At 43.5% G+C, this 20,561-nt stretch overlaps 1 protein-coding gene across 3 annotated transcripts in view; it reads left to right on the top strand.

Moving 5' to 3' along the window:
- The first annotated feature begins 247 nt into the window (after window positions 1-247).
- Window positions 248-20,561, top strand: part of LOC128698848 (RAC serine/threonine-protein kinase-like) — a 93,986-nt gene continuing 73,672 nt past the window's right edge. For all 3 annotated transcript variants that reach the window (XM_070102634.1, XM_070102630.1, XM_070102633.1), the window contains exons 1-3: window positions 248-407; window positions 11,799-11,989; window positions 19,861-19,973. In XM_070102634.1, coding sequence (XP_069958735.1) covers window positions 398-407; window positions 11,799-11,989; window positions 19,861-19,973 — 314 coding nt within the window. In that variant the 5' untranslated portion in view covers window positions 248-397. The remainder of the gene's footprint in view (window positions 408-11,798; window positions 11,990-19,860; window positions 19,974-20,561) is intronic.

Raw genomic sequence — 20,561 nt, 5'->3', positions numbered from 1 at the left:
AAGAACGAAGAGGCACAATACCGTGACTAGAACAATACACACATAATACGCACATAGAATAGAGAAAAACTCATGACGACTTCATGATAGGCTTTTCTCTCTCTCCTATGTGCGGGTTATTTGTGTGTTATAGTCTGTCATCGCTCCATTGAAGCCTTAGGTGTCGGGTTCATACGGCCCTGGGACTGGTTATCACACTTTCAACCCAACAGGAACAACACCCACCAACCGTAGTGTTGCTGCCATTCACTAGATGACGCTGAAGATCTCGTTGTATATCACTCACTGAGGGCCTTGTGGTGTATCAGTCATCATTCCTACAGGGAGTGACCAGTCTTGCCTGACCTTCCCTTAAGTGACAACTGCTTTGCATTCCTCCACTGCCTCTCACTGGAACATGTCAACAGGTGAGTCGTTACACATATTATCATGATGTTTGAAAATAAGTACTGTGATCATAATATGTGTGTGTCTTCAAGACCACTGTAAAATAATAATGCACCTAAATTGAAACTGAAATGTTATTGAACTATTTGGGGTTATACAGGACCTGGGAAATGAGAGGTAAACAAGTGTGATTGGTAATAAAAAGCAACTCCAGTACTTGGCATCAAGAGCCCGTCATAAGCATCAATAACTTTATTACGGTATCCTAATTTGAAATCATTGCAAAGGCTTTGTGTGTGTGTGTGTGTGTGTGTGTGTGTGTGTGTGTGTGTGTGTGTGTGTGTGTGTGTGTGTGTGTGTGTGTGTGTGTGTGTGTGTGTGTGTGTGTGTGTGTGTGTGTGTGTGTGTACTCACCTAGTTGTACTCACCTAGTTGAGGTTGCGGGGGTCGAGTCCGAGCTCCTGGCCCCGCCTCTTCACTGATCGCTACTAGGTCACTCTCCCTGAGCCGTGAGCTTTATCGTACCTCTGCTTAAAGCTATGTATGGATCCTGCCTCCACTACATCGCTTCCCAAACTATTCCACTTACTGACTACTCTGTGGCTGAAGAAATACTTCCTAACATCCCTGTGATTCATCTGTGTCTTTAGCTTCCAACTGTGTCCCCTTGTTACTGTGTCCAATCTCTGGAACATCCTGTTTTTGTCCACCTTGTCAATTCCTCTCAGTATTTTGTATGTCGTTATCATGTCCCCCCTATCTCTCCTGTCCTCCAGTGTCGTCAGGTTGATTTCCCTTAACCTCTCCTCGTAGGACATACCTCTTAGCTCTGGGACTAGTCTTGTTGCAAACCTTTGCACTTTCTCTAGTTTCTTTACGTGCTTGGCTAGGTGTGGGTTCCAAACTGGTGCCGCATACTCCAATATGGGCCTAACGTATACGGTGTACAGGGTCCTGAACGATTCCTTATTAAGATGTCGGAATGCTGTTCTGAGGTTTGCTAGGCGCCCATATGCTGCAGCAGTTATTTGGTTGATGTGCGCTTCAGGAGATGTGCCTGGTGTTATACTCACCCCAAGATCTTTTTCCTTGAGTGAGGTTTGTAGTCTCTGACCCCCTAGACTGTACTCCGTCTGCGGCCTTCTTTGCCCTTCCCCAATCTTCATGACTTTGCACTTGGTGGGATTGAACTCCAGGAGCCAATTGCTGGACCAGTTCTGCAGCCTGTCCAGATCCCTTTGTAGTTCTGCCTGGTCTTCGATCGAGTGTATTCTTCTCATCAACTTCACGTCATCTGCAAACAGGGACACCTCAGAGTCTATTCCTTCCGTCATGTCGTTCACAAATACCAGAAACAGCACTGGTCCTAGGACTGACCCCTGCGGGACCCCGCTGGTCACAGGTGCCCACTCTGACACCTCGCCACGTACCATGACTCGCTGCTGTCTTCCTGACAAGTATTCCCTGATCCATTGTAGTGCCTTCCCTGTTATCCCTGCTTGGTCCTCCAGTTTTTGCACCAATCTCTTGTGTGGAACTGTGTCAAACGCCTTCTTGCAGTCCAAGAAAATGCAATCCACCCACCCCTCTCTCTCTTGTCTTACTGCTGTCACCATGTCATAGAACTCCAGTAGGTTTGTGACACAGGATTTCCCGTCCCTGAAACCATGCTGGCTGCTGTTGATGAGATCATTCCTTTCTAGGTGTTCCACCACTCTTCTCCTGATAATCTTCTCCATGATTTTGCATACTATACATGTCAGTGACACTGGTCTGTAGTTTAATGCTTCATGTCTGTCTCCTTTTTTAAAGATTGGGACTACATTTGCTGTCTTCCATGCCTCAGGCAATCTCCCTGTTTCGATAGATGTATTGAATATTGTTGTTAGGGGTACACATAGCGCCTCTGCTCCCTCTCTCAATACCCATGGGGAGATGTTATCTGGCCCCATTGCCTTTGAGGTATCTAGCTCACTCAGAAGCCTCTTCACTTCTTCCTCGGTTGTGTGCACTGTGTCCAGCACTTGGTGGTGTGCCCCACCTCTCCGTCTTTCTGGAGTCCCTTCTGTCTCCTCTGTGAACACTTCTTTGAATCTCTTGTTGAGTTCTTCACATACTTCCCGGTCATTTCCTGTTGTCTCTCCTCCTTCCTTCCTTAGCCTGATTACCTGGTCCTTGACTGTTGTTTTCCTCCTGATGTGGCTGTACAACAGTTTCGGGTCAGATTTGGCTTTCGCTGCTATGTCATTTTCATATTGTCTTTGGGCCTCCCTTCTTATCTGTGCATATTCATTTCTGGCTCTACGACTGTTCTCCTTATTCTCCTGGGTCCTTTGCCTTCTATATTTCTTCCATTCCCTAGCACACTTGGTTTTTGCCTCCCTGCACCTTTGGGTAAACCATGGGCTCATCCTGGCTTTTTCATTACTCCTGTTACCCTTGGGTACAAACCTCTCCTCAGCCTCCTTGCATTTTATTGCTACATATTCCATCATCTCATTAACTGGTTTCCCTGCCAGTTCTCTGTCCCACTGAACCCCGTTCAGGTAGTTCCTCATTCCTGTGTAGTCCCCTTTCTTGTAGTTTGGCTTCATTCGTCCTGGCCTTCCTGCTTCTCCCTCCACTTGTAGCTCTACTGTGTATTCGAAGCTTACAACCACATGGTCACTGGCCCCAAGGGGTCTTTCATATGTGATGTCCTCGATATCTGCACTACTGAAGGTGAATACTAAGTCCAGCCTTGCTGGTTCATCCTCTCCTCTCTCTCTTGTAGTGTCCCTTACGTGTTGGTACATGAAGTTCTCCAGTACCACCTCCATCATCTTAGCCCTCCATGTATCTTGGCCCCCATGTGGGTCCAAGTTCTCCCAATCTATCTCCTTGTGGTTAAAGTCACCCATGATCAGGAGCTTTGCCCTGCATGCATGAGCTCTTCTGGCCACTCTAGCCAGTGTGTCAACCATCGCTCTATTGCTCTCGTCGTACTCTTGCCTTGGCCTCCTGCTGTTCTGTGGTGGGTTATACATCACTGCTATTACCACCTTGGGACCTCCAGAGTGAAGTGTTCCCACTATGTAATCACTTTCTTCTCCGCTATCTCCTCTCTCCAGCTCATCAAAATTCCAGCGATTTTTGATCAGCAACGCCACTCCTCCACCCCCCCTGTTCCCTCTGTCTTTCCTCAGGATTTGGTATCCCGTTGGAAAGATGGCATCTGTTATCATACCTGTACACAGGGTTTGACAAGGTTAAGTTAAGGATCCCTAGCTTTATTGACAAACTATTTACAGGTTATGGATTCCTAACTTTATTGACAAGCTAAGAGCTGTTACCTACATCAGCTCATTTGAAAGCATTTTATTATGAAACATACAAGTAGGGAACAGGATGAAGTTGGAGCCATTTGTGGGCCAGCATTTTCATCTGATCAACTGACTTCATTTCGTTGACATCATAGTGTTGTACTAATGTGTTCCATACCCGAGTTATCCTAGGGCTAAATGATCTCGGATGAAGTGATGTTCTGGAGAAGGGTACAGTCAGAGTGAAGTTGCTGCTTTCTGCCCGTCTTGTGGTATAAAAGCTTGTTTCACGTTGTCCTCGAAGTGGACCCAAGTGTGGTACTTTGACAATATTGGCCTTGTACATAACAGTAAGGCCACCCACATCCCTCCTGTGTTGAAGGCTCTGCTGAAATGACAAATCTATCCAGGCTTGGTCCAGGCGAGAGATGAGACGTCTTGCTCTGTTCTCTACTCTCAAGCAGTCGCAGATGAGAAGGGGGGCAGGCGAACCAAGAAAGTGGAGCATACTCAAGGCGTGAGCATACTTGTGCCTCGTACAAAATCTTGCAACCCCTGCTATCAAGCAGATGCGAGATACGACGAAGTGCTATAAGCTTCCTGGCTGCCTTGTTTGCAAGATTTACACCATGCTTTTTCATGGTCAGTTTGGAGTCAAATTTCACCCCAAGGATATCAACTTTTTCTCCAGATACCAATACCCTCCCATTCATCCTTACTACTGCACCGGCATTACCATCATGGTGCCTAGAGATCATCATCATTTGTGTTTTCTCATGCAAATGTTACTTGCCATCTATTTCCCCAAGCTGATATAGCTCTTAGCTGGTGATTGATGTAGCTTAGAGCCACTGGCATTTCTTCTCTTGGATAAGTGAATGTCAGTGTACAGTCGTCTGCATATGCATGGGATACTGGGATGAGATGAAGGTCATTGAAGTAGACATTTATTAACAATGGTCCCAGAACGCTTCCTTGTGGAACACTTGCCCCAATAGGATGTCTTGCTGATTTTGTTACATTGAGAACTACCCTTAGAGATCTACCATGAAGGTAATCACTGAGGAGACATAGCGTAGAGCCTGCAATTCCCAGATCTTGCAGTTTTGCTATGGGGCCCTTGTGCATCTCTGTCTCAGTCTGTTTATTCTCTATAAGGATTACAATGCTGAGTTTACAGAATTTGGTTATTGTGTGGTTTACATGTAGTAAAATACTAATTACAGAGGGTGCCACTAGAACACCTAGCATGGCTAGGCATTTCGGGCAGACTTAGATTAATTCTTAAATTTAAAATATTACAAATTGAGGTAAGTTGGTATTATGGCTAAGTGACTAAATACTAGTTTGTGAGTTTAGCAATGTGAATGCTTTTGTTTTGGCACATTGGAGTATCACAGGCCAACTTATGACTAGTTAGGATTCATTATTTTAAGACTGAGATTGATATTTCTGTTTAGGGTCAAATGGGTGAGTGTAAGTATGAACCACCAGGTGGTATTCGTGTAATTAGTTGACGGGGTGTATCAGGGAGATAAGATGTTTTCTAATGGTAGTTTTGAAGGTGATGAATGTGTCTGCAGTTCTAGAGTTCTCAGGTAGGGTGTTCCAGATTTTAGGGCCTTTGACATACATCAAATTTTTGTAAAGGTTTAGTCGGACACGGGGAATGTCGTAGAGATGTTTGTGTCTGGTGCTATGCCTGTGGGTTCTGGCACAACTATCAAGAAAGCGTTTTAGGTCAAGGTTAATATTGGAATTTAAGGTCATTTAGATTGCACAATAGTAAGTGTGGATGTACTGAACAGGGAGTTAGTTTTGATCTATGAAGAGTGGGAGGGGGGTGTTGCCAGGGATGGGATTTAGTGATTATTCTTACTGCGGCTTTTTGTTAGGTTATTATTGGCTTTAGGTGTGTTGCTGCAGTTGATCCCCAAGCACAAATAGCATAGGTGAGGTATGGATAAATGAGTGGTAGTGTGAGAAGGGCATTTTGCGGCACGTAGTATCGTATCTTGGAGAGGATCCCAACCGTTTTGGATACTTTTTTGGTTGTGTTGGATATGGGTGCTGAAATTCAGGTTGTTGTCGAGGTATAGGCCTAGGAATTTGCCCTCATTACGTTTGGCAATTAGTGTTGTCGATCTTAATGTTAATTTGCGCAACTCCTGCTCTGCTACCTAACATAATATAGTAGGTTTTCTCGCTCTGTCTCACTCACTGTCTCACTCTCTCACTGTCTCACTCTCTCACTGTCTCACTCTCTCACTGTCTCACTCTCTCACTCTCTCACTCTCTCACTCTGTCTTACTCTCACTCTGTCTCACTCTCACTGTCTCATTCTGTCTGTCTCACTCTCACTGTCTCACTCTCACTGTCTCACTCTCACTCTGTCTCACTCTCACTGTCACTCACACTCTCACTGTCTCATTCTGTCTCTCACTGTCTCACTCTCACTGTCTCACTCTCACTGTCTCAGTCTCACTCTCTCACTGTCTCACTCTCACTGTCTCAGTCTCACTCTCTCACTGTCTCACTCTCACTGTCTCATTCTCATTGTCTCATTCTCATTGTCTCACTCTCACTGTCTCACTTTCTCACTCTCACTCTGTCTCACTCTCACTCTGTCTCACTCTCACTCTGTCTCACTCTCACTCTGTCTCACTCTCACTCTGTCTCACTCTCACTCTGTCTCACTCTCACTCTGTCTCACTCTCACTCTGTCTCACTCTCACTCTGTCTCACTCTCACTCTGTCTCACTCTCACTCTGTCTCACTCTCACTCTGTCTCACTCTCACTCTGTCTCACTCTCACTCTGTCTCACTCTCACTCTGTCTCACTCTCACTCTGTCTCACTCTCACTCTGTCTCACTCTCACTCTGTCTCACTCTCACTCTGTCTCTCACTCTCACTCTGTCTCTCACTCTCACTCTGTCTCTCACTCTCACTCTGTCTCTCACTCTCACTCTCTCTCACTCTCTCACTCTGTCTCTCACTCTCTCACTCTGTCTCTCACTCTCTCACTCTGTCTCTCACTCTCACTCTGTCTCTCACTCTCTCACTCTCTCTCACTCTGTCTCTCACTGTCTCACTCTGTCTCTCACTGTCTCACTGTCTCTCTCTCACTGTCTCACTCTCTCTCACTGTCTCACTCTGTCTCACTCTCTCACTCTCACTGTCTCACTCTCACTCTGTCTCTCACTTTGTCTCACTCTCACTTTGTCTCACTCTCACTTTGTCTCACTCTCACTTTGTCTCACTCTCACTGTCTCACTCTGTCTCACTCTCTCACTCTGTCTCACCCTCTCACTGTCTCACCCTCTCACTCTCACTCTCTCACTCTCACTGTCTCACTGTCTCACTCTCTCTCTCTCACTCTCTCACTCTCTCTCACTCACTCACTGTCTCACTCTCTCACTCTCACTGTCTCACTGTCTCACTCTCTCACTGTCTCACTCTCTCACTTTCTCTCACTCACTGTCTCACTCACTCACTCACTGTCTCACTCTCACTGTCTCTCTCACTCATTCTCTCTCACTGTCTCACTCTCTCACTGTCTCACTCTCTCACTGTCTCACTCTCTCACTGTCTCACTCTCTCACTGTCTCACTCTCTCACTGTCTCACTCTCTCACTGTCTCACTCTCTCACTGTCTCACTCTCTCACTGTCTCACTCTCTCACTCTTTCACTGTCTCACTCTCTCACTGTCTCACTCTCACTGTCTCACTCTCTCACTCTGTCTCACTTTGTCTCTCTCACTTTCTCACTGTCTCACTCTCACTCACTCACTCTCTCACTTACTCTCTCACTCTCTCACTCTGTCTCACTCTCACTGTCTCACTCTCTCACTGTCTCACTCTGTCTCGCTCTCTCTGGCTCTGTCTCGCTCTCTCTGGCTCTGTCTCGCTCTCTCTGGCTCTGTCTCGCTCTCTCTGGCTCTGTCTCGCTCTCTCTGGCTCTGTCTCGCTCTCTCTGGCTCTGTCTCGCTCTCTCTGGCTCTGTCTCGCTCTCTCTGGCTCTGTCTCGCTCTCTCTGGCTCTGTCTCGCTCTCTCTGGCTCTGTCTCGCTCTCTCTGGCTCTGTCTCGCTCTCTCTGGCTCTGTCTCGCTCTCTCTGGCTCTGTCTCGCTCTCTCTGGCTCTGTCTCGCTCTCTCTGGCTCTGTCTCGCTCTCTCTGGCTCTGTCTCGCTCTCTCTGGCTCTGTCTCGCTCTCTCTGGCTCTGTCTCGCTCTCTCTGGCTCTGTCTCTCTCTCTCTGGCTCTGTCTCTCTCTCTCTGGCTCTGTCTCTCTCTCTGGCTCTGTCTCTCTCTCTGGCTCTGTCTCTCTCTCTCTGGCTCTGTCTCTCTCTCTCTGGCTCTGTCTCTCTCTCTCTGGCTCTGTCTCTCTCTCTCTGGCTCTGTCTCTCTCTCTGGCTCTCTCTCTGGCTCTGTCTCTCTCTCTCTGGCTCTGTCTCTCTCTCTCTGGCTCTGTCTCTCTCTCTCTGGCTCTGTCTCTCTCTCTCTGGCTCTGTCTCTCTCTCTCTGGCTCTGTCTCTCTCTCTCTGGCTCTGTCTCTCTCTCTCTGGCTCTGTCTCTGGCTCTGTCTCTGGCTCTGTCTCTCTGGCTCTGTCTCTCTCTCTGGCTCTCTCTCTCTCTCTGGCTCTGTCTCGCTCTCTCTGGCTCTGTCTCGCTCTCTCTGGCTCTGTCTCGCTCTCTCTGGCTCTGTCTCGCTCTCTCTGGCTCTGTCTCGCTCTCTCTGGCTCTGTCTCGCTCTCTCTGGCTCTGTCTCGCTCTCTCTGGCTCTGTCTCGCTCTCTCTGGCTCTGTCTCGCTCTCTCTGGCTCTGTCTCGCTCTCTCTGGCTCTGTCTCGCTCTCTCTGGCTCTGTCTCGCTCTCTCTGGCTCTGTCTCGCTCTCTCTGGCTCTGTCTCGCTCTCTCTGGCTCTGTCTCGCTCTCTCTGGCTCTGTCTCGCTCTCTCTGGCTCTGTCTCGCTCTCTCTGGCTCTGTCTCGCTCTGTCTCTGGCTCTGTCTCTCTCTCTGGCTCTGTCTCTCTGTCTCTGGCTCTCTCTGTCTCTCTCTCTGGCTCTGTCTCTCTCTCTCTGGCTCTCTCTCTCTGGCTCTGTCTCTGTCTCTCTCTGGCTCTCTCTCTGGCTCTGTCTCTCTCTGGCTCTCTCTGGCTCTCTCTGGCTCTGTCTCTGGCTCTGTCTCTGGCTCTGTCTCTGGCTCTCTCTCTGGCTCTGTCTCTGGCTCTGTCTCTGGCTCTGTCTCTCTCTGGCTCTGTCTCTCTCTGGCTCTGTCTCTGTCTGGCTCTGTCTCTCTCTGGCTCTGTCTCTCTCTGGCTCTGTCTCTCTCTCTGGCTCTGTCTCTCTCTCTGGCTCTGTCTCTCTCTCTGGCTCTGTCTCTCTCTCTGGCTCTGTCTCTCTCTCTGGCTCTGTCTCTCTCTCTGGCTCTGTCTCTCTCTCTGGCTCTGTCTCTCTCTCTGGCTCTGTCTCTCTCTCTGGCTCTGTCTCTCTCTCTGGCTCTGTCTCTCTCTCTGGCTCTGTCTCTCTCTGGCTCTGTCTCTCTCTGGCTCTGTCTCTCTCTGGCTCTGTCTCTCTCTGGCTCTGTCTCTCTCTGGCTCTGTCTCTCTCTCTGGCTCTGTCTCTCTCTGGCTCTGTCTCTCTCTGGCTCTGTCTCTCTCTGGCTCTGTCTCTCTCTCTGGCTCTGTGTCTCTCTCTCTCTGGCTCTGTCTCTCTCTCTGGCTCTGTCTCTCTGTCTGTCTCTGTCTCTCTCTGGCTCTGTCTCTGTCTCTGGCTCTGTCTCTCTGGCTCTGTCTCTCTCTGGCTCTGTCTCTCTGTCTCTGGCTCTGTCTCTCTCTGGCTCTGTCTCTCTCTGGCTCTGGCTCTGTCTCTCTCTGGCTCTGTCTCTCTCTGGCTCTGTCTCTGGCTCTGTCTCTCTCTGGCTCTCTCTCTGTCTCTCTCTCTCTGGCTCTCTCTCTCTGGCTCTGTCTCTCTCTGGCTCTGTCTGTCTCTGGCTCGGTCTCTCTCTGGCTCTGTCTCTGGCTCTGTCTGTCTCTGGCTCTGTCTGTCTCTTACTCTGTCTGTCTCTGGCTCTGTCTCTCTCTGGCTCTGTCTCTCTCTCTCACTGTCTCACTCACTGTCTCACTCACTGTCTCACTCACTCTCTCTCTTTCATATATATATATATATATATATATATATATATATATAATATATATATATATATATATATATATATATATATATTTAACAAGGTTAGGTTAAGCATCCCTAGCTTTATTGACAAGTTAGTTACAAGTTAAGAATTTCTAGCTTATTGGCAAGCTAAGAGCTGTTACCTACATCAGCTCATTTGAAAGCATTTTTGTTATGAAACATACAAGTACGGAACAGGATGAAGTTGAAGCCATCTGTGGGCCCTTTTTTTTATTTGATCAGCTATCTCGTTGATATTATGTTGTACAAACATGTTCCAGACTCGAGTCAGCCTGATAATAATTGATCTCAGATGAAGTGATGTTCTGGAGAAGGGTACAGCCGGAGTAAAGTTGCTGCTTGCTGCCCGTCTTGTGGTGTAGAAGCTCTCTGCTTAGTCCTCGGAGTGGAGACAAGTGGGGTGCCTTGGCAGTATTGGCCTTGTACACGAGAGTGAGGCCACCCACACCCCTCTGGTGTTGAAAGCTCTATTGAAGTGACAGATGTAGCCAGGCCTACTCTCCCTTCCGTCCCCTCCCTTCCGTCCCCTCCCTTCCGTCCCCTCCCTTCCGTCCCCTCCCTTCCGTCCCCTCCCTTCCGTCCCCTCCCTTCCGTCCCCTCCCTTCCGTCCCCTCCCTTCCGTCCCCTCCCTTCCGTCCCCTCCCTTCCGTCCCCTCCCTTCCGTCCCCTCCCTTCCGTCCTCTCCCTTCTCTATTTTTTTCCTCCTCTTCCCTTTCCTTCTCTCCCTTCTCCCTGTCCTTTCTCAGCCACAAAATGAACACCGTCTTCATCTAGACTGAGGTGTATACTTCGTGAACTTCTCAATATACATCTCCCTACTATTTCCTTCCTCAATCTGTGAAACACATACAAACTCTGTCTACAGCTTAGACATTATCACTTGCATCTGCCCAGAATGCCCCGGCATGTTAGTGGCTTTCTTTGTACTTAGCAAACCAAAATTGTAATTGCACATTGCAACCATTACAAAGAAATAAATCTTACTTTGTTTTATTTATTCTATAACTGGCAGATTGAATATGACACTGATTTAATGGAATAATAACATAGTTTGATACTATATAATTGGTGATGTAATCACGTAAGAGTTTTTGATTGTTAATGTTGTTATTCTTTGTTATATCTTTTTATTGCGACCCGCACTGAATTATCCACGGACACCTCAGTTCCAATCTCTTCTAAATAGGTTATTTTTCCCTGTAATCTACCATGTCCATAATTACTATCGCATTTGCTTTGTCTGCTTTCGTACGGTGAAGTCTGGGATCTTTCTTTAATTCATGGTATAACTTAACAAATATTTGAGGACAATTGTGTTGCACAGGTCTGACCTTTGCTCAGACCTCTGCAACACAATTATCTTCAAATATTTGTTAATTTATATCATGAATTAAGGAAAGATCCTGGACTTCACCTTACGAAAGCAGACAAAGCAAATGCGATAGTCATTATGGACAAGGTAGATTATAGGGTGAAAATATACATGATATCAGGAGACAGGAAAATTTAGGTGGCTCTTACAACTCCAAAAACTGTCCCCCCCCCCACCTCGTACCACCTCTAGTCCAGACTGTGTCAGCGTAACTCGGCTTTATCAGACCTGATGTTTATTTTCTTGACTAAGTGCTAGACAGATTTAAAAACTAGGATGTCATTCAAAGCTTTCTCCCTTCTTACCTTTTACTTTCTGGTTATTATTATCAATATGAAGCAGTTATTTAAAGAGGTGACTGAAACATCAAGAGATGCTGGACTTAAGTGATACAAAAAAGCATATTTATGCCACAAATATTGAATTACTGACAGATATGTCATCACAAACAAGGAAAACTGTACAAAACTACTGTACATTGTTAAATATGTCTAATTCATAGAACAGTGTGTAAAGCATGTTTTATTTTTTAATTTTCTGAATAGATGAGGTTGGTGAGTCAAGCTGTGCCGTACCTCCTGTGGTGGTGAAGGAAGGTTGGCTCAGCAAGCGTGGTGAGTTCATCAAGAACTGGCGACTGCGTTATTTCTTTCTCTTGGAAGATGGCAAACTTCTTGGCTTCAAAACCAAACCCAAACAAGGCCTCGAGGATCCACTAAACAACTTCACAGTGAGAGTTAGTGTTATTTGCTCTATTGTTATACAGCAGTGTTACATTCTTAGAGGTTACCCCCAAAAATAAAAACTAACATGAAGTCTATTTAATATCTTTTACAAATTTGGTTTTAGCCTGAGTTTTGAGGAGCATATCTCGGTAACTAACCTGTTTAATATTAACGTTCATAAATAATCTCTCACAATTTTTTTTTTTAACACTTGCCGTCTCTCGCCAAGGTGGGGTGGCCAAAAATCTGGAAACACGTTTACCATCACTCATTCAATAACTGTTTTGCCAGACGTATGCAGATATCACATATAAAATGAACATCTGCACCTCAGCATCTCCAGTCCAGCATCACAGTGTCGCCTGAGTGGCTAGTTGTGCACCCGCAACTCATCCTGTGAGCAGTACAGCAAAAAAAAAAAAAAAAAAGTATTAGAGGTGGCCTGGTGGTTAACGCTCTCGCTTCACACGGTGAGGGCCTGGGTTCGATTCCCAGCCAGAGTAGAAACATTGGACGTGTTTCTTTCCACCTGTTGTCTATGTTCCCCATCAGTAAAATGGGTACCTGGGTGTTAGTCGACTGGTGTGGGTCGCATCCTGGGACACTGACCTAAGGAGGCCTGGTCACAGACCGGGCCGCGGGGGCGTTGACCCCCGGAACTCTCTCCAGATACTCCAGGTCACACTGGACTTTCATCAGTCATCACTGAGCATTGTTACATCACTAGAAAGAAATATTAGACACTTCATATTTTACAATTATTTCAAATAGTTGATGTACATAATATAGTATGGAATACAATTTAAAAAATATATTTTTTTCAAGAAGAAATATTGGTTATAATTAGGTCGTAATCTAGAGAGCAGGCACTGAACTTCCTACTTTCAACACTCAAGTCTGGCAAATTAGTTTAGCTGAATCACTTAAATGTTACTTTGCTCACACTTCAACATGTCAAGTTATAAAAACAAAACTGCGCCATTCATTTCGATCTAGCACTCTCCCAAACCTGCTTAATGCTAAAGCCCTTTAGCGATCATTACCTTCTTTACCCACTCCCTCCAACCTCTTCCTTCTATTCCAGATATATACACCTTGTTGGTCATCCTAATTTGCTTCTTTCCCTCTAAATGCTCCATCTTATGAACTCTTCTTCAGTCTTCTCAATTATATTTTGATACACCACATCGTAAGATAATTTCTATACTTCGAATTTTGCGCAAAATGTTAACTCGTTGCTCTCGCTCATGAGATCTCTTTCTCCAGCTTCCTCATTGCACTAGTTTAAGTACATTCCCATATCAGTAAAAGTGTTGGAACCACTGTTCTCTAGTTCATTCATTTTTTCCTTATTTTAACGTTTCCACAGATGCCTCAACTCGTCACTTGCATTTTTCCCATAGTCCACTAAGGATCACCAGGTCTTCGCAGACACATCTGCAGAGATATCCTCTCCCTAACATTGTTACATTTATCTTCACACACAACACCCTCATACCTGATATCCATTCTTTCATTCAAATCAAATAAAATCAAATTTATTGTCTATAAACATTACAGTGTAGTCTGCCCACAATGCCATGGCATGATAGTGGCTCTCCTTACACTGCAACGTATTATTATAATTACATAATCTCAATGTACTCTTGCAAGGAAATAAAAATTTGTATTTGTAATGTGGGGTTTACATATTTTAAAATACTGGTTACACTGTGTGGTTTACATATTATAAAATACTAATTACAGAGAGGGCCACTATCATGCCTAGCATGACTAGGCATTTCGGGCAGACTAAGAATAATTCAAACTCGATATTAAAGCTACTATATTGGAGTATCTCAGGCAAACTTATGACTAGTTCAAGATTCATTAGGTAATAGTTTTATTACGTAATTCTATGTTTACAGCCAATTGAGTGAGTGTAAGTGTATAATGGAGGGAATCACAGATATCGTGAGTAGGTCTAGTTTGTTTTGTGTGAATGTATGATACAAGAGAATAGATGGTTTTCATGTAGTTAGCTGACGGTGGGGTGTGTCAGGGAGATAGGATGTTTTTTAACTGTAGTTTTGAAAGTGATGGTTGATTTAAAGACATTTCATGTACATTGAATTTTTGTATAGGTTTAGCCAAACACGAGGAATGTCAGATTTTTGTGCCAGGTGTTGTGCCTGTGGGCCCTATCACAACTTATCAAAAAAGTGTTTTAGTTCAAGGTTAATATTGGAATTTATGGTTCTGTAAATGTAGGTTGCACAGTAGTAAGTATGGATGTTCTGTGCAGTAAGTTTAGATCTTTGAAGAGTGGGGGGGGGGGTTGCCTGGGATTGGATTGTGTGATAATTCTTACTGCAACTTCTTGTTGGGTTATTATTGGCTTTAGATGTGTTGCTACTGTTGATCCCCAACCACAGGTAGGGGATAGATGAGTGAATAGTATAGTGTGAGAAGGGCTGATTGTGGCACGTAGTAACGTATCTTGGAGAGGATCCCAACCGTTTTGAATACTTTTTGTGTGTGTTGGATATGGGTTCTGAATTTCAGCTTGCTGTCGAGGTGTAGGCCTAGGAATTTGCCCTCATTATGTTAGGCAATAAGAGTGTTGTTGTTCTTAATGTTTAGTTGTGTAACACCTGATCTGTTACAAAACATAATATAGAAGGTTTTGTCAGTGTTAAGTGCAAGTTTATTGGCTGTCATCCAAGTAGATATTTTTAGCAGCTCCTCGTTAACAATGGTGTTGTGTGTGGCAAGATTTGGGTCGTGTCGTCAGCAAAGAGAATGGGTTTCAGGTGTTTCGATACGTTGGGAAGATTATTGATGTATAAGAGGAAGAGCAGGGGACCAAGGACACTTCCCTGTGGCACTCCAGTATCAAGTGGTCATGTTAATGAGGTTGTGCCTTTAATGGTGACGTACTGATGCCTATTAGTAAGGTAGGATTTGAAATATGAAAGTGCATGGCCTCTTGTACCATAATGGTCAAGTTTGTGGAGTAGGATGCAGTGGTCTGCTGTTTCAAAAGCTTTTCTTCGATCAATAAAAGTTCTAGTGGATATTCGTTATTTTTCAGTGCTGTGTAAAGCAGATCTAGCATTTTTACAATTGCATTGTTTAAACTTATTTTTTTTCTGAAGCCAAACTGGCAGGGGTTGAGTATACTTTGTGCTGTTATAAATTAATATAATCTCTTGTGCACGAGTTTCTTGAAGATTTTGGATAGCAACGGTAAGTTTAATAGTGGAATATAGTTGTTTACATCTGTGAGGTCACCACCTTTGTGTATTGGTGTAACCCTTGCTGTCTTGAGTAGTGTCGGGAAAGTGCTAGTTTCTAGTGACTTGTTAAAAAGTAATGAAAGAGCATGCGAAAGGACATGGGCCGCTCGCTTGTACAATAATGGTGGGTCTTGTGACAGATTTTCTGATTTATTTTTAAGTGACTTGATAATCGTGGTGACTTCAGTGGGCTCAGTAGGTGCAAGATAGATGGAGGTTGGCAAATTCCCATTTAAGTAATCACTTGCTCGGGCGTTGGTACCTGGAATTTTACTGGCGAGATTAGATCCTATGGTTGAGAAGTCATTTATCTTGTTAACTATATCAGTAGGCTGCGGTGGTGTTTCGTTCGGTTTAGTTAGGACAATATCCCTAGTTGTCTGCAGTTTGTGGGTTCCCAGAATCTTGAGTGTGTGTTTTCCAGGTCTTTTTTTTTATATCTCCTCTTGTTTCAGTGAGTGCTGGAGTAGTACAATTGTTTGGCTTTTTTTATTAGTTTGGTGAGAACTGATGAATAGTGTTCAATAATTGTATATTAAGCCCTGTTTATATTGTTTTTCATATTGATGTTTCTTATCAATGGATCTTAGTATGTTGTTATTTAGCCATGGGCAACCGAGCCTTTTATTCGTGATCTGTTTCGTTTTTATAAGACAATGTATGTTTTATAGTCTAAATAGTTTATTCAGAAATGTCTGTCCAATCGCTGATAACAGTGACACTGGAGAATTCTGTAGGCCAGTCAACCGTCTCTAGCTCTTCTGTGAAATTACTTATTGAGGCCTCGCCATAAAGTCTAAGTGAAACTTTGTTGTATTCCAGTGGTGGTTTACTAGTGTTTAAGAGGAAGGTTGGGTAGTGGTCAGTAGTGCTGTCTGTGATTATCCCTGATTTAAGCGGGGCTAGTATATTGGTCGATATATGGTCAATTATGATTGCACTTGTCTGTCAGTCTGGTTGGTTTAGTTATTGTTGGTATGAGAAATGTGTTGTTCATTCATTCATTTTTTTTTCATTGGCTATGTGTTGTTACCCTCATCACCTTGTTCTTCTCTACGTTCGCTGAATGCTTTCTGCCAATCCTTTGGTACCTTCCCTTCCTCCATGCATATATGGAACAAATACAGCAGCCACTCCAGAACTGTATCTCAACCAGCTTTTAACATCTGTCTTAACTCCATTTGTCACTGCTGCTTTACCACAGCCTCTCACCGCCTCACGTACCTCCTTTGCATTAATTTCTAAATATTCTTTACTCCTCTGTTATTCCTCCCTGTCCAATTTATGAAATTACTGCCTCCCTTTCGTCATTGACATTTAATACCCCTCAAGAAAGGTTTCTTGACGCTGGTGCGGGGCTCTTGATCTAGGGAATTGGATCTCTGCTCCGGTTCCCTGAATTGAGCCTGAATGCCTTCCATCCCCCCCCCCCCACATGCGCTGTATAATCCTATGGGTTTAGCGCTCCCCCACGATTAAAACAATGACATTTAACAGCTACTTTAAATATTACTCTATCATTCAAGCATCTCCACGTCTCCATCTAAATTCTCTCGTCTTATGTTTTTAACTGCAAAGTATATTTGTTCACAAGGTTTACTCAACCAAAATTGATTTTATTCTCAGCAAAATTTACTGACTTTTTCCCAGCTTACATTCTCTTTGAGTAATCATTCCTCTTGTACCCAAAACTGTTTCACGCACTAGCACTACAATCTTCAATCTACACATTCTCTATTCTACTTTCTCTTTCCTTGTCCTCTTTCTGGTATATCTTTCTCGTAATCGTTTTTATCTTTTCTTGTCTCCGCCTTTGGTTCATTCACATCTCTGTTATATGTTGGTAGACAGCAACCATATAGGGAGGTACAACCGTCCTCTCAAATCAGTGTGAACTGGAACCCTGGTGGCATGTTTACACTCCGACAGCATCTTTTCTTTGTCACATGAAAATGTAAGAGGGCAGGCATATCTCAAATTACTACTTACATTCAGTAAACACTTTACATTCCTATGTGTTCAAATCCCGTGGTACGGGCGGGATTTGAACCCATGGCGAGTGAGTCTTAAAACTCCAGGTCAGTGCACGACACACTCGGCCAGTGCTTATACACTGGCCTGTAGTTTTACGACTCTCCTATCATGGGCTCAAACCTCACCCGTACCGTGGTTTATTTGCAGTAGTGTTCATGCAGTTTTCTTAATAACGATTTCGTAATAACACGGTTAATCCATTAATATTTAATTTTCCCTGTAGAAAGACTTGTCTGATACTGGACTGAGGGGGACAATAATCCCCAGAACAAGTAACAGAAAACTCGTTGATGCCATTATTTTTTCCTTCCTCTACCTTTTATTTTCACTATATCTACCACTAAATAATGATCTGATATCTTTCACCCCTCAAAAAAAAAAAAAAAAAAATCCATGGGTCTACATCAGACAATCTTCTACCAGCATACAGTTTAACATACTGTTGTCACTATGGCCTATATCAGTTCTCGTACTCTAATTTATATTTGTTTTATTTAATTATTTATTACCCATCCTTTTTCTATAATTAAATCAGGGATCACCATTATCTTACTTTTGGCACTCCAAACTAACTACACCATCTATAACAGTCTCTCCAACATCAACGTTCAAGTCCCCTACAACAATTTTTCTTTTAGTTGATTGAAAACTTCCTAAATATTCACTTAACATCTCCCAAAATCTCTCTTGCACCTTCCACTTTCCCCTAAGTACTTAAATACCTGCTAGATTTGATTTTTCCCATGTCTCGCCTACTGTATATTCTAATCAATAATTCTAAAATATGAACACTTATACCCACCTTTCCTTTCCATAGTTGATTATCTCAAATTAACACTGTCAGTTCACTGTATCTCTGAGTATTATGTGAGGGATACCAAGTGAGCCATGAAAACGTTGAATAGTTGAATTAACTGCTGGTTACTCATCTGTAAACACACTGGATAGGCTAAGGCTCTCGCTTCACACGGCGAGGGCCTGGGTTCGATTCCCAGCCAAAGTAGAAACATTGGACGTGTTTCTTTCCACCTGTTGTCTATGTTCCCCATCAGAAAAATGGGTACCTGGGTGTTAGTCGACTGGTGTGGGTCGCATCCTGGGACACTGACCTAATTTGCCCGAAATGCGGAGCATAACAAGGGAGTTTCTATATAGTAGTATGTCATTGTTGTCAGCTAGGACTGTATACCTTGTACTTGTAGTAAATAAAGATATTATTATTATTATTATTATTATTATTATTATTATTATTATTATTATTATTATTATTAAGGAATCCAGCGAACTTATGAGATTTTTACATTAAATTTCATAGACTTTTTATATTGTACCTCAAAAATGTATCCTCCGTTGTGGTTAAATGTTACTTCTACTGGGTAGCAAGGCAATTAGAAGAGATTGCAAAACTGACTTACTAGTATTTTTGAGTTCTTGGAAGTATTCCCTGCAGCTTCACATTCCTAACTAAAGCCTAGCAAACTCGGGGTCGTGAACCAAGTCCAGCTGAGCAGCTGTCAATGTAGTTAAGTGTATTTTTTTCTAATCTCGTTCTATATATTTATAATTGATGGGTTACGTGAGGAATAGGAATTCATATCTTGGGTAAAATAATTATTTAATGCTCTACCCTTTCTGAACAATATATGAATGTGTTTAATTCTTAAATGTAATGCTTTGAGACTTCTATACCTGTTCCACTGTATGTGTCAGCCTGGCTCCCAGTATAATACAGAACACGTGATTTTAAACTCAGATACATGACCTGAATGTCTCCAACGATGCTGGGTTCACCTTAATGTGGCGAGAATCCTTGAACGAAAAGAAGTTGAATGTCCTAGCTCTAAGCGAAACAAAGATGAAGTGGGGATAGGGGAGTTTCAGGTGGGACGAATGAAGAGGATTAGGTCAGGAAAGTGGGAAGAGATTTTGGGGAGATATTAAGCTAGTGTTTAGGGAGTTTTGAACCAAGTGTGTGTGTGTGGTAAGGGACCTAATGTTGAAGTGGGAGAAGTTGTTGTAGAGGGCGTAGTACGTACGTCTGGGGTATCAGGGACAATCATAAAATTATTTCTGTTGTACAAGAGAATCAATATCATTTATATGATCTTTTAAGAGTATCTTCAAAATACGCATACTATGTACTCGCCTAGTTGTGATTACAGGGGTCGAATCACAGCTCCTGGCCCCGCCTCTTCACTGGTCGCCACTAGGTCACACTGCACCATGAGCTTTATCATACCTCTAAATAAAGCTATATATGGATCCTACCTCGACTACATGACTTCCCAGACTGTTCCACTTCCTGACAACTCGGACTGAAGAAATACTTCCTAACATCCCTGTGATTCATCTGAGTCGTCAACTTCCAACTGTGACCCCTTGTTGCTTTGTTCCATCTCTGTAACATCCTGTCTCTTTCTAACTTGCCAGTTCCTCTCGGTATTTTATATGTCGTTATATCCCCCCCTGTCTCTCCTGTCCTCCAGTTTCGTCAGGTCTATTTCCCTTAACCTCTCCAGGTGCTACACAACCTGTGCATTCAGAGATATGACGATTTTTTTCTGTTGCAGCGTTGCCAGATACTGAAAACTGAAAAACCTCGTTCAAACACATTTGTTATAAGAGGACTTCACTGGAGAGCTGTCATAGAGCGAAGTTTTAATGCCGAGACAGCTAGTAACAGGTGAGCAACTGTTGGAAGGTCAGTCCTCTGGGTCCTGACCATATAAATTATCATTTGCATAAACACAACACTTTTTTAAATGTTGGTCCAACTTTAATGTTTATTTTCGTGAAAATTCATGAACAGTTTATAAAGGTTTTTCGTGGATTTAAAATATTTGGTTTCCTAAAATAATCTGTTCGTTTCTATGTAATCTTGATTAAGTTGACAAGTTAATTTATAAGCAACATGTAAAACTAATAATTGAACCTGTTGAATAACTGGAAGTAAATATGTTAGTGTACGTGAATGGTATACAAAATCGACAAGATGAATTTAGACACGTGTGCAACATCTGGTTATCTTCGTAGACCTGTCGCCAACCAGTGGCTTTATCAGTACTAAAGACGTCTTTTGAATATAGTTCTATAGTCTTTCAATATTGTCCTTGTATTGATGGCGAAATGTCTACAAATAAAGATACCCAGATGTTACCCATGTGTCTGTCTTCAGATAAGTTATTGTTGTCATTATCATCACTCTCACTGTTGATGGTAATAAGTGATTATTTGTAGCTACAATAGCAAGACTTCAGTTTGTGTTGTCTCA

Source organism: Cherax quadricarinatus, chromosome 82 (assembly GCF_038502225.1).
Source record: "Cherax quadricarinatus isolate ZL_2023a chromosome 82, ASM3850222v1, whole genome shotgun sequence".
Taxonomy (NCBI): domain Eukaryota; kingdom Metazoa; phylum Arthropoda; class Malacostraca; order Decapoda; family Parastacidae; genus Cherax; species Cherax quadricarinatus.
This window is presented reverse-complemented; position numbering and strand designations above follow the sequence as displayed.